This window comes from Pongo pygmaeus, chromosome 13, assembly GCF_028885625.2.
Source record: "Pongo pygmaeus isolate AG05252 chromosome 13, NHGRI_mPonPyg2-v2.0_pri, whole genome shotgun sequence".
Classification (NCBI taxonomy): Eukaryota; Metazoa; Chordata; class Mammalia; order Primates; family Hominidae; genus Pongo; species Pongo pygmaeus.
This window is the reverse complement of record NC_072386.2, coordinates 64,779,618-64,792,947: the sequence shown is the minus strand read 5'-3', so window position 1 is coordinate 64,792,947 and position 13,330 is coordinate 64,779,618. Positions and strand designations below refer to the sequence as shown.

Here is a 13,330-nt window from a genome sequence, read left to right as displayed (position 1 = left end):
AGATTACAGCAAAACCTCTGAAGTTACTTCCAAAACATAATCAGAGTTCTCCTCTGCACAGTCAAAGCAGTGGCAAATTCCTAGAACTGATTTTTGTTGCTGAGTTCAGCACTAAACAATCTCTGAGAAAGCTCAGATTAGCCAGGCTGAATAAACAAGAAACAAACCAAAAAAATTTCCAGTGGAGTTTCAGCCACAACTAAATGAGTTGTCCTGTTTCACCAAAAATTCATGCACATAGCTAAGCACTCTCCTCATCTTCAAAAAAACTATAGTTGTCCAACTTCCTAAAATTCTCTTAAGTTTGATAATGTTATTCTTTCCCTCAGATATACAAATAATATATCTAAAGCAAGTACATGGTATTTTGATAAAAATTGTCTATAGCCACACAAGCTGTATTATTTCTGCCCATGTTTTAAAAATTAAGAGTCTTTAATTGAAATCCATCCTAATTACCCCAGCCCAAAGTATAGAAGAACAAAAAGTTACAGGGTTCTCTAAAAGCTTTTTGTTAAGAAACAAGCTCCATTTTAAAGAAAAATCTTAAAGGATCTATGGGAATAGATACAATTTCAGGAAGAATTTCATATCTTCAAGTTTATGTTTAAGAAGAAGTACAACTGGTTAAATCAAATTTAATAACATATTTATTTTAAGAATAAAATGCCCTCTTTTGTCGGTGCCAGAATTTGTGTTCATACTTTGTTGTCACTAGTGGTACAGATTCCCTTCTACTAAAATTTAGTTGGGGGTGTTTGAAAGCCCTCACATGGGCTTCTCTGGGTATCGTTTCTCAAGGCTCCCACAGAGAGAAAAACCAGTCACAGAATAAACTCTTATAGAGGCAGTTATTCATTTCCTGAGCTAACCCACTTCCTTCTTCATACATTTCCTTCTCTTCATCAACGTGTTTTTTGAAATTAGCATTGAAATCATCTTGCAAAATATACTTTTGGACCTAGGGCCGGGATTCTAGGCAAATTCCAATGGCCATGTCATTTTTAATATCATCCCTGTAGTGATACAAAATTAGAACGCCAAATGAAGTGTCATGTCAGTAGTACAGAAGGCTCCCTGCAATGCTAATTGTGTTTCAGCAAAAGAGTCTGAATCATTATGAACTAGATCCATACTGTGAGAAAACCAATGTTATTAAAAAAACTGAACGCAAAAAATTTCATGGTTCCTGACTACTCCATGTGGAAAAGTATGACATCTATCATAAGGAAATAAATTTTTTTAACCTTTCAAATCTTAGCGAAACTGTAATGAGTTGTTGGGTTTCTCCACTCTAAATACAACCTTGGAGATAAAAACTGGAAGTCTCACAATTATTAAATTTACCTATTTTATTAGACATGCACCTTCTCAATGATTATTGTCCTGACTTTGATCAAAGCTAACACAAGAAGTTGAACTAAAATGTGGCTCTCATTATTCTTCTGTGCTAATAAATATAAAATATAATTTAAAAAATAAAATCAGTTCTTACCTAAATATAAAAAGCTTTACTTAACGACAGTGAGTGATACCACAGAAACAGACAAAAAAAATAAAGTCCTCAAAATGTTTATTTTTGTCAGAATAGCTGACGATTTTCTGTTAAGTATTTTGTTTTATTATTATAATAAGCATTTTCCCCCCTTGAAAAATCCATTCAAAATATCTCAACCATTAAGGTAAAGCACTTTAACTAAAAAAAAAAAAAAAAAAAAAAAAAAAATCCTGATTTGTTTTTAAAGAAAAAAAAATCTTAAAATTCCTTTTGCTTGATAAATAGAAATAATCTCTTCTTGTTCTACTCTGGTGAACACAAATGTATTTTATACAGCCAAGAATCCAGTCACTTATTGGCAAACCAAAGGTGGGAACAATTCATTTACACGTTCTACTCAAACACAGTGCAACACTGCCGTGTTCATATATACTTTTCTTTATAGTTACCAACACTTTTCCGGCAAAGACAAAGTTTTGGAATGGCAAAAGCAACAGAAGTTTTAGATCTCAAAGCTCCAGAAAGGAATTAATCTGAGTCTTCATCATCGAGATAGTCCTCGGCATTGCTTAATGTTCGAACTGCATCTGAAAGAAAGAGGAGGGAAAAAAGCAAAATAGGGAAATTATAAACTGCTCGGATTTTATTTTTCCATTTTCAAAGCTCTTAAATTAGAATAGAATCTTCCATCTGACCCAGGGATTGTACTTTCCCTGAGGATCTTTCTCCGCTTTTGCTTTTCAGCCTAACCATTAAGTTTCTGTTGCCACAGAGGCTGACGATGCGTTCCATAGTCATGCAGAAGAGTTTTGGTCCTAGGTGGCATGCATCCATTTCCAACAGAAAGGCCCAGCCACAGGCACCGTGACCAACATGACCCACCACCAGCAGCACTCCACTCTGACAACTGAGCTTCCAACCTCCTCTCCTAGTGACAGCCTGAGGTCTTGCCTAAAGTCAAAGTCACTAGGTAGGAAAACTACCTAACTACCGAAGGGGAAAAAGGAAAAGAAAGAATGAAAACAAAGCTTCCATTTCAATGTAGAAAACACCGACAACAAAGCAAAAGGCTGAAATAGGGGGAAAAAGTTTTAAAATAGAAAGAGCTGGACCCCATCAAATGTTCAAGCAACCTTGAACAGGACTCGAAAGGAAGACATCTGATCTTTCACAGTCACCCCTTCAACTCTCTAGTCAAATTCCTATAGCAACAGATTAGCCCAAGTATAATTTTAGTGGGAAAAACAGAATGCAAACACAGGCACATTGTTGAAGTTCAATAAATATATGTCACAGCACCCAGATCTTCATGATCTCTAAGTATCACATCTCTGAAGCTTATCATACATATGACTGGTTCCAAGTATGGGGCAGGAAGTGTAAGGGATGGACCTAGAACCCTAGTCATGTCATAAAGCAAGCATCCTATCAAAGACAGCATCATGTGAAAGGGTCTGAGATTCAATTTAAAGAGGCCTCCACTAGCCAAAGATGGGCTATTGATAAAGCTAATTGGAATGGATTAAAGCACATCAAATATTTCAAGGCACACCAAAAAGAACTCATTTGTCACCCTTTGGAGGATGACAGAGACCAGCTTATTACTTTAAAAACTCTTAAATAAAGGGCAAAAATCAAGCATTTATCCTGCCCTTGGTACATTAACTATTCCTCTGTGTAACAAAACAACTGATGAGGGAAAACTTTTCCTAATAGAATGTTCCAGCTAATAACTCAAAAAGAAGTGATTTAATTAGAATATCATCATTTTGCGCCGTTTAGTGAAGTAACAGATCTAGGCAACGATCATCAATGGATGTCACATCACAGGAAGAGTGACAACCAGGTATCATGTGCCCCTGATAAAAGAACACAATATTCTATATGATTTATTATTCCTTCTACTACCAAGAAAGATACATGATTAGGTAGGTAGGTAGATAGGTAGGTACGTGAATAGATAGATAGATTGAACCTAAATTGGATCAAACCTCTGGCTAGCTAGCTAGATTAGATACATAGCTAGGTAGGTAGGTAAGTAGGTAGGTAGGTAAGTAGATGGATAGAACCTAAATTGGATCAAACCTCTAGATAGATAGATAGATAGATAGATAGATAGATAGATAGATAGATAGATAGGCAGGCAGATACATGATTGATTGATTGATTGATTGATTGATAGAATGAACCTAAATTGGATCAAACCTCTAAATCTAACACTAACTGACAAAAACATAAAGGACAGAGGAACATGACAAATAACACCATGGGAATGCAGTTAGCAATGTCCACAATGGGAAATTCAAGTGAGTTGACCCAGTTTCTTTAATAAATAAATTGCAAGGTTAAAAAGGGGGAAGAGGAGAGGGAAAGGAACTCTTGCTTAAAAAATAAATAAAGAGATATATCTACCAATCACAAACTGACCTTATGTGAATCCTGACTTAAATAAACCATAAGTAAATAAATAAGTAAAAACAAAGATGTATGAGAAAATGGAAGTTTGGACAAGGACAAGATATTTGATGATATTAAGGAATATTAAGGAATTATTTTTTAGGTATGCTAATGCTCTTTTTTTAAAAAAAAGTTTTCATGTTTACATGTTTTGGAAAATGATTATTGAGAAAAAGAAAAGAAGAAGGGATGATCAGTACAAGGGAGGTGGAAGCCGATTTATCTTGCAAGAGAGAGAAGGAAAGATAAAGCAGAACAGAGGCCAAGTCTCTTTTCTGGATCTCATTCTGTCACCCAGGCTGCAGTGCAGTGGTACAATCACAGCTCACTGCAGCCTCGACTTTCTGGACTCAAGCGATCCTCCCACCTCAGCCTCCCAAGTAGCTAAGACTACAGGCGTGCATCACCACACTCAACTAGTTTTTAAATTTTTTTGTAGAGATGCCATCTCACTATGTTGTCCAGGCTAGTCTTGAACTCCTGGATGCAAGCAATCCTCCCTGCCTCCCAAAGTGCTGGGATTACAGGTGTGAGCCGCCACACCTGGCCATGTTTCAGTGACTTCACACCAGCCTTCAAGCTACTGGAAGTCTCCAGGTTGACTCTATTCTTCTCCACTCTCCTCAAGAGGAGTTCACAAGAAGTGGGAGGAATATATTTTGTTCTCCCCCAACACACACCCAGGAATTTCAGGACTTCATGTCAACTTGGTAAAATGTAGCTTTCTAAGCCAAAGCCTGAGAGACAAATAGGAAAACTCTGTCCCCTTCTACTTTGCTATCCTAAGTTTTGCCCATATTCTGTGTCCTTGGATGGTTACTTCTGCTCTTTATTTTATTCTTACTTCTATTAAAAAGAGAAGATGATTTGCCACGGTGCAGACTCTGACTGAGTGGTCATCAAAAGACAGGCACAAGTCAGGCAAATAAATCCCTTCTCCTTCCTTCCTTTCATGAACTGTTCTGAGGCAGTTTTCTCAGGAAATCTCCCACATGGTCAGGTGTTGTGTGATGAGCTGTATCTCTTCACAGCCCACCTCTGGGCATAGCACGCATAGGAATGTATCTTCCTACAGCACTGCCATCCTTCCCTAGCTCACGTTCATTTTACCTCAGTCCCATCACCCTGGCTTTACATATCTCAAATCAAGAACCAGCACTTAAAACCAACCAACAAACATACAAACAATAAATAAATGATGGAGAAATAAACACAGGCATATGGATGAATCTCACAGACATCATGTAAATGAAAGAGGTCAGTCACAAAAAGTACATACTGTTTGATTCCATTTTACATAAAGTTCATGAACGGGTAGAACTAATCTATGGTGAGAGAAGCAGAAGACACTGAGGAAGGCATGTGGCGTGTGGGAACGGTTCTCTAGCTTCATCTGGGTTGTGGTGAACAGGTGTAAAAAAAATTAATCAAGCTGTGTGCTTAAGATTTATGTACTTACTTAATGTAAATTATACACAAATTTTTAAAGTTGGAAAAAAATTTTAAAGGGCTCAACTCTTGAGTATAACCCCCAGCCCTATATCCTAGTTATCTTCCATAGTAACTGCAAAATGTGAATTTTTGTACCTATTAAAAAATCCACATTGTGTTTCTAAAAGTAGACAACAACTATTTTGGGAGGCCAAGGCAGGCAGATCGCTTGAGGTCAGGAGTTCGAGACCAGCCTGGACAAAAAAGGTGAAACCCCATCTCTGATAAAAATACAAAAATTAGCCGGGCATGGTGGCTCATGCCTGTAATCCCAGCTACTCAGGAGGCTGAGGCAGGAGAATCACTTGAGCCCAGCAGGTGGAGGTTGCAGCGAACTGAGATTGTGTCACTTCACTCCAGCCTGGGCGACAGAGTGAGACTCTGTCTCAAAAAAAAAAAAAAAAACTCGACAACAATATCAGAATATACCTTTTCCAACTTAGAGTTCATGCTGACAATTAACTCTATGGCCAAATAGTCCAAACCTATTCCAATGAGGATCATAATACAAATTAAAGCTTTTTTTTTTTTTAACTGTATAACTGGGGAAATGAAGCAAGAAAAAACATTTTAAAAGTAACATGAAAATTGAAATATAAAAACTCATTTCTTGGCTCTGTCTGCCAGGCCCTAAGATTACCTCATTAATGAATCCATTACCTAATCAGTTCAAATTCAGGAAGGTAGACTGAACACACTTGGGGTGCACAGAGAAAAGAGTACCTGCCTCCCAGCCCTGTTCTACAAAGGCTGCAGAAAGGCTCATTACCTGCTTCCTTCAACTCAAACCACTCCTGAGTAAGGCTTCTGGGTAAGCTCTCTGGGGTCTAAGAAAGTTTGGTATATGCTTTGTCTATCAAAATGGAGCTCATAGCATGCATTAGACTCTGATACCTTCAGGTCATAAGAAGCCTTACTCTTCGGTCAGGACAGGCTAAGGGTAGCCACACAACAGGAAGTCAGTGGCAGAGAAAGGAAGTTAGGCCAGAGTCCTACTTCCTGACCCAATCAAGGCAGCAAGGAGTAGGAGGTCGAACTCAAGCAGAAGTATGTCTCTCACACTACTGCAAATATGGCTTCTCAATCATAATGTAGCTGGGGAGCACCAGCTCAGCTGATACTTTCTCATTCCCTTAGTAGAAACCATCTCCATCTATCCATGAGGAATTACTTTAAAGAAAGGCTTGCACTCCCAGTGAGCTCTCATGGATTAATTAAGGAATACCAACTGATTAGCAGTTACACTATATTCAAACTGAAGTTAAAAAAAGAAAAGAAATCTGGAACAAAGACATATCTAGAATAAAGAACAAAAGGAGGCCGGGCACAGTGGCTCTCGCCTGTAATCCCAGTGCTTTGGGAGGCTGAGGCAGGAGGATGGCTTGAGTCCACGAGTTCGAGACCAACCTGGACAACATGGCAAGACCCCTATCTCTACATTAAAAAAAAAAAATTAGCTGGGCATGATGACACATGCCTGTAGTCCCATTTTCTCAGGAAGCTGAGATGGGAGGATCACTTGAGCCTAGGAGTTTGAGGCTGCAGTGAGCTATGATTGCATACCTGCACTCCAGGCTAGGCAACAGAGTAAGACGCCTTCTAAAAAAATAATAATAATGTACACTTAAACTCTATTTTAAAAAACCACCCATAGTACTATGAGTAAAGTCCAGAAGATTTAGCAAAGTCTAGAATAATTTTGATTACAGTTTATTGATATCCTCATTTAAAACAGAAATAAAATATAATCATGGAGCTATTAAATGTTATTTTAAAAAATATTTAGTGATAATCACTCATAAATACATATTGAAATGAGGAAATGAAGACGATCATTCTCTGAAAAGGACTGTAATGGAAAACAGGGTGATTAGAACTTGATTGCAAAGAATAAAAGAAACACACAATAAAGGTAAAAGATTATGTTTCTTGTCTAATTTCTGTTTAATTGAGGGTGTCCTATTTTGGGGGTTCTGATTAAGATCAAGGATATAGAAACAAACTTCAGAATCATCTGAAGAGTTTATCTTTTTTTGTTTTGTTTTGTTTTGTTTTGAGATATGGTCTCGCTCTCTCACCCAGGCTGGAATGCAGTGGTGCAGTCACAGCTCACTGCAGCCTCAACCTCCCAGGGCTCAAGTGATCCCCCAGCTCAGCCTCCTGAGTAGCTGGGACTACAGGCCCACACCACAATGTCTGGCTAATTTTTGGTACTTTTTGTAGAGACGGGGGTCTCACTTTGTTGCTCAGGCCGGTCTCCAACTCCTGGGCTCAAGTGAACCTCCTGCCTTGGCCTCCCAAAGTGCTGGGATTACAGGTATAAGCCACTGCACTCGGCTGAGTTTATCTCTTTTGCACAATTCTAAGTTAATAAATCTTAGTTATGGGGCACCAGAGGAGAAAGAAGAATTTAAAACAAATACCTGTCCCCTGTTTCTTTTTCAGGAGAGATGCACAGGCAGCATTGGTAGCCATGTCGAAGGCCAGCTTCTTCTCAATGTTTCTTAAGTCTGTTCTAGCACCTTCCCAACACAAGAAAAGTCAATTAGGTTTCTTTGAAGACTATATAGTAGTAGCCAATCCTCTCTCCCCACAGCTAACAACTTTTGGCAAAATAAACTAGTGAACAACTCTGGCCCAGAAGTAAACGTTCTCAAAACAATAAACTTTCTCATGCAGTATAATTTGGCATCTTTAATCAGGAAGCTTGTTGCTGCACCTGTGATAACAATTAATTCTGAGCCTTTTGAGTCCCTACAGAATTGCATGTGAACTTTTCAGTGAGGAGTTTATGGTCCCTGTGGGGCTTAACTTCAATGAGCCCTTTGCTTCCTCTTTTGCTCAAGAGGGTCTTTAGAAAAGACCAACTGGGTAGTGCTTGAGGGGATTAATATTTTATATCTGTAAGTATGCTCTCATGCAAATTAGCAGAATAGCAACACATAAAACCAAGAGGCAATTCATTATTCCCATAAGCCATCTTCTACCCACTTTTCTTTTGCCTTTAATGTGTTCAAAATTACATCAGAATTCATGAATACATTTGCATTGTTAAAGATTCAAAAATACAAATGTATGCTGAACAAAAGCACAAGTCCCATTTCATTCCTTCATCTTCTACCTACTCCTAAGGTAACTATTCTTAACAAGTGGGCGTGAGTTCTTATCTCCCTTATTTGCATCAATGCATTCACACACATACTGATATAGACACAAAATCACACTACACGTATTGGTCTGTGATTTCATGTTTTTAAAACTTTAATGTCTAATGGTACTGTTTTCTTAGCAAATACACATATTTGTAACTCAACCATTTAAGTATTCCATTTTGTGGATGCTCCAAAATTTAATTACTCCTGTATTGATGGGCACTTAGGCTACTCCTAATTTTCATTATCACAAATACTCCAGTGAACATCCTTGAACAACATCTTTGTTCACATGTATTTCTGAAGAATGGTTTACTAAAAATGGTATTGGAAAGTCAGGCTAAGTCCATTTTAAATTCTGACAGCTACTGTCAGATTGCTTTTCATACTAGTCTCTAATGACCCTCTGAATTTCTGTGATATCAGTTGTAATATCTCCTTTTTCATCTCTGATTTTAAGACTGCTTTCCAAGAAGGCTTTAGACCAAGCACAGTGGCTCACGCCTGTAATCCTAGCACTTTAGGAGGCCAAGGCAGGCAGATCATTTGAGGTCAGGAGTTCAAGACCAGCCTGGCCAACATGGCCCATCTCTACTAAAAATACAAAAATTAGCCAAGTGTGGTGGCGCATGCCTGTAATCTCAGCTACTTGGGAGACTGAGGCATGAGAATCACTTGAATCCAGGAGGCGGAGACTGCAATGAGCCAAGATTGCGCCACTGCACTCCAGCCTAGGCAATAGAGCTAGACAGTCTCAAAGAAAACCAAAAAAACAAAAAAAGAAGGCTTTATCAGTTCATACTTTCTGCCACAGTGTAGGAAAGTATCTTTTTTTTTGCAACCACTTCCCCTTCAATAAACAAAAATAGGCCGGCACAGTAGCTCATCCACCTGTAATCCCAGCACTTTGGGAGGCTGAGGCAGGCGGATCGCTTGTGTTCAGTTTAAGACCAGACTGGGTAACATGGTGAAACTCCATCTCTACAAAAATTAGCATGTGTGGTGGTGCACGTTTGTAATTTCAGCTATTCAGGAGGCTGAGGTGGGAGAATCACTTGAGCCCTGGAGGCGGAGGTTGCAGTGAGCCGAGATCATGGCACTGCATTCCAGCCTGGGCAATAGAGACTCAGTTTCAAAAAAAAAAGAAAGAAAGAAAGAAAGAAGTGTCCCCAAATTTAAAGGCACAGAAATATTGCATCAAGAAAAAAAATAGTATGTTTAATTAGTAATATAATGATCTTGTGTCAAAATCTTTCTCCTAAGCAGATCATTCTATTCACAGTAGGGTTATATAAAACCTCATTCTCTCAGTGTGCTACACATCAAAAACTCCTGAGGGTTAACAGTTCTGTGACTAATCATATATTATATTACACTTTAGAGCTCATAGACATGATTTCTATCAGAAGAGGAAATATTCAGAGACAGTGATGATAAAGAAGAAACACAACTATTTCCTGGGTCCCTTTAGATGAGCACTAATAGGAATATAATGTGATCCACATATATAATTTTTAATTTTCTAATAGCCACATTTGCAAAATGTGAAATTAATTTTAATTATATATTTTATTTAACCCAGCATATCTGAAATATTATCATTTCAACACATAACCAACATGAAAATTACTGTGATGTTTTACTTTTTGTTTCACTAAGTCTTTGAAATCTGGTATGCATTTTACACTTACAGCACATCTCAATTCAGATAGCCTCATTTAAAGGGCTCAGTTGTGCACGTGGCTAGTGGCTGCCATATTAGGCATCAAAGTCATCAGCATACCCTTTACAGGGCACTAGAGTGATCCTCATAATGTCTGGCCTTTTAGACCTGCAGCTTACATCACCAGCATACTTAAAATCTAAACCATTTCCTATCATATACCCCACAATATTGCTCTGAGGATCCCTAATGAGGGTAATTCCATGACAAGTGTCTTGGGGACTCAAGCATCCTACATGATAGGCTTCTGGACTACAGTACGGTATAGGTGATCTGCCTGGCCTTCTCTAAGAGTAAACTAATATTTGTGGGACAAAAGGATAAAGGGATAGTCAGTTTATAAATTCACTGTTTCCTCTGACTTATAAAAACAGGGGATCAAGATATCCTCTCTCATTCACTTTACATCTAGCACCTGCTCAGCTCAAAGCAGGACATTGCAGCCACATCACTCTTGCTTATCCATCAAGACTTCCCTGTGAGAACAGGGGCCTCAGCAACTTTACCTATACAGCTTTCTCAGACAGGATCTCCCCAACACATGTGTACACATACATTCTTTGTTTCTAAGGCTCTATAATCCTGCAGAAACGTACAATACGGTTCTTACTAAAAGTAATATATGTAATGTTAAAGCTTGCCATGGTTTTAGTTTATATTAAAAACTAACACAAACCAACCCCCAATAATTTTATTTTATCATAACTACTCCATGATACACAGGCAGAGCAAAGGTTAAACCCTATTTTGAAATAAGACTATTATTCTTCCTACCATTTCAAATGGCATAAGTTGTTATAGACTATTTTTCAGGGCAAGCAAAACCAGATAAACTCAGCACAAACTTTACCTTTTGCCAGAAGCAACTGGACGATATCTGCATAACCCTTCCAGGCAGCAGCATGCAAAGCTGTATCTCCCAGCTTGTTCTATAGTGATAAAAAGAGAAAGTACCATTTTTAAGATAGAGGGTGGATTGAAAGTACATGTTAATTTAGGTTTAACCCAGTTAAACCTAAGATGGGAACAAAGTTATAGAACCACATAAAATTCCAAAGAGAAAAGGAAAGGAGACTCAAGAGATGGGAGAGGAGTCATTTTTGGGAGATGGAATAGGATGGAGGAGTACAAGCTGACTTGGTGGAGCATGAGCTGAAAAGCACATGCCTGCAGAGGGAGATCCAGGAGGAAGCAAGCAGATTTGAACATGCAGAAGCCTGGCAAAAATGAGGAACTGGAGATTCCTAGAGGTGCTAGGGCAGGCATGAGGCATGGGTGGGAAAACAGAGATATTGGTTTAAAGTACTCATAAAAAGTAGAATCTCAGAACCTCTTCCCCTTCTCTTGCTGCCAGATGACCCAATAATGATGACAGATTTACTTGGTGAGAAATTAGCCTGATAGTTTCCAAGTTCATGAACACTAGGTACAAGAGAAGTAGCAAAAGGCCAGAAACTAAAACCTAAGGGTTAGGTAAAAAAAACCTACAGACTGAACAGTAAGACCCCTCTGTCAGGTACCTTTACATACCCCACTGCCCAGTGCGCACATACCCCCAGGCAGGAGACTGGAGGGCACTTCTCTGGTGAAGCAGTACAGCCCCATGTGCAGGGAAGGGAAGGAGTGTTACTTTCATTAGCATTTGGGTGTCACCTAGCAAAATAGCCAGGACCTCACCACATCACCCTGTGGAGAAGCCCAACCGCCAGCAGGCCTCACCAAGCACACACAGCTTCCAATCACACTTAAAAATGAATGGATAAGGGCCAGGCATGGTGGCTCACACCTGTAATCTCAGCACTTTGGGAGACCAAGGAGGGCAGATCACCTGAAGTCAGGAGTTCGAGACCAGCCTGGCCAATGTGGTGAAACCCCGTCTCTACTAAAAAGACAAAAATAAGCCAGGCCGGTGGCACAGGCCTGTAGTCCCAGCTACTTGGGAGGCTGAGGCAGGAGAATCGCTTGAACCTGGGAGGCAGAGGTCGCAGTGAGCTGAGATTGCGCCACTACACCCCAGCCTGGACAACAGAGCGAGACTCCATCTCAAATTTAAAAAATAATAATGAATGGATAATGACACCAAGTGTTCGTGGAAAGCCTATAATATTTTAGGAAAGACCAAAACAAACAAAATAAATGGATCTCAAAGGGAAAAAACACAGTACAGTGAAGAGCCAAAAAATACAGTTTGAAAAGTTATAAATATTATATCAGCAAGATATAAGATCATATTGTGTCATGAAACAAGAACAAGATACTACGTAAAAGTAACAATCAGAGTAAAATAAGAGCTTATAACAGAATTCTAAGAACGGCCCCCAAGGTTCCTGGCCCTGGTACAGGCCCCCTCCTCTTGACTGCCAGTGAAAGCAGTGAATGTAACAGGCTATCACTCCCGTAATTAGGTTTCTAGTCAGCGGATGTTGAATTCATCAAAAGGGACATTATCCCAGGTGGGCCTGATCTAACCAGGTGGGCCCTTAAAAAATCAAAACGATGAAACAGCAGAGAGACAATCTCCTTCTGGCCTTGAGGAAGAAAGCAAACAGCCATACTGTGAGCTGTCTACAGAGAGGGGTGGCCTCTAAAAGCTGAGGGCCTCAGTAATACTACAGATGGAAGAAAATCAATTCTTCCAACAACCTAAATGCACTTGGAAGAAGACCCCAAGCTCCAGATGAGAATCTAGCTCCAGCCAATACCGTGATTTCCACCTGGGAGACCCTGAGCAGAGAACGCAGCTATGCCATGCCCAGAATTCTGACGTACAGAAAGTATAAGCTGCTAAGCCTGTGGTTGTTTGCTAGGCAGCAATAGAAAACTAATACAGAACTCTGGGGAATTAAAAAGATAACCAAAATAAAACAAAAGTGAGAATATCTCTGGGAAAAATTAAGAAAACTGAAAGTTCAATCCAAGAAGTCCAACATCCTACTAATGGGCATTCCAGAACCAAAAGAACAAAGAAGGCTCAGATAAAAACTCTAAAAGAAATAATACAAGATAATT

General features: G+C 39.2%; 1 protein-coding gene across 2 annotated transcripts in view; it reads right to left on the bottom strand.

Annotated features, from left to right (window-relative positions):
• Positions 1-1,556: 1,556 nt before the first annotated feature.
• Positions 1,557-13,330, bottom strand: part of OSTF1 (osteoclast stimulating factor 1) — a 57,799-nt gene continuing 46,025 nt past the window's right edge. For both annotated transcript variants that reach the window (XM_054500106.2, XM_054500105.2), the window contains exons 8-10: positions 11,172-11,250; positions 7,870-7,968; positions 1,557-2,085 (exon numbers count right to left, since the gene is read on the bottom strand). In XM_054500106.2, coding sequence (XP_054356081.1) covers positions 2,027-2,085; positions 7,870-7,968; positions 11,172-11,250 — 237 coding nt within the window. In that variant the 3' untranslated portion in view covers positions 1,557-2,026. The remainder of the gene's footprint in view (positions 2,086-7,869; positions 7,969-11,171; positions 11,251-13,330) is intronic.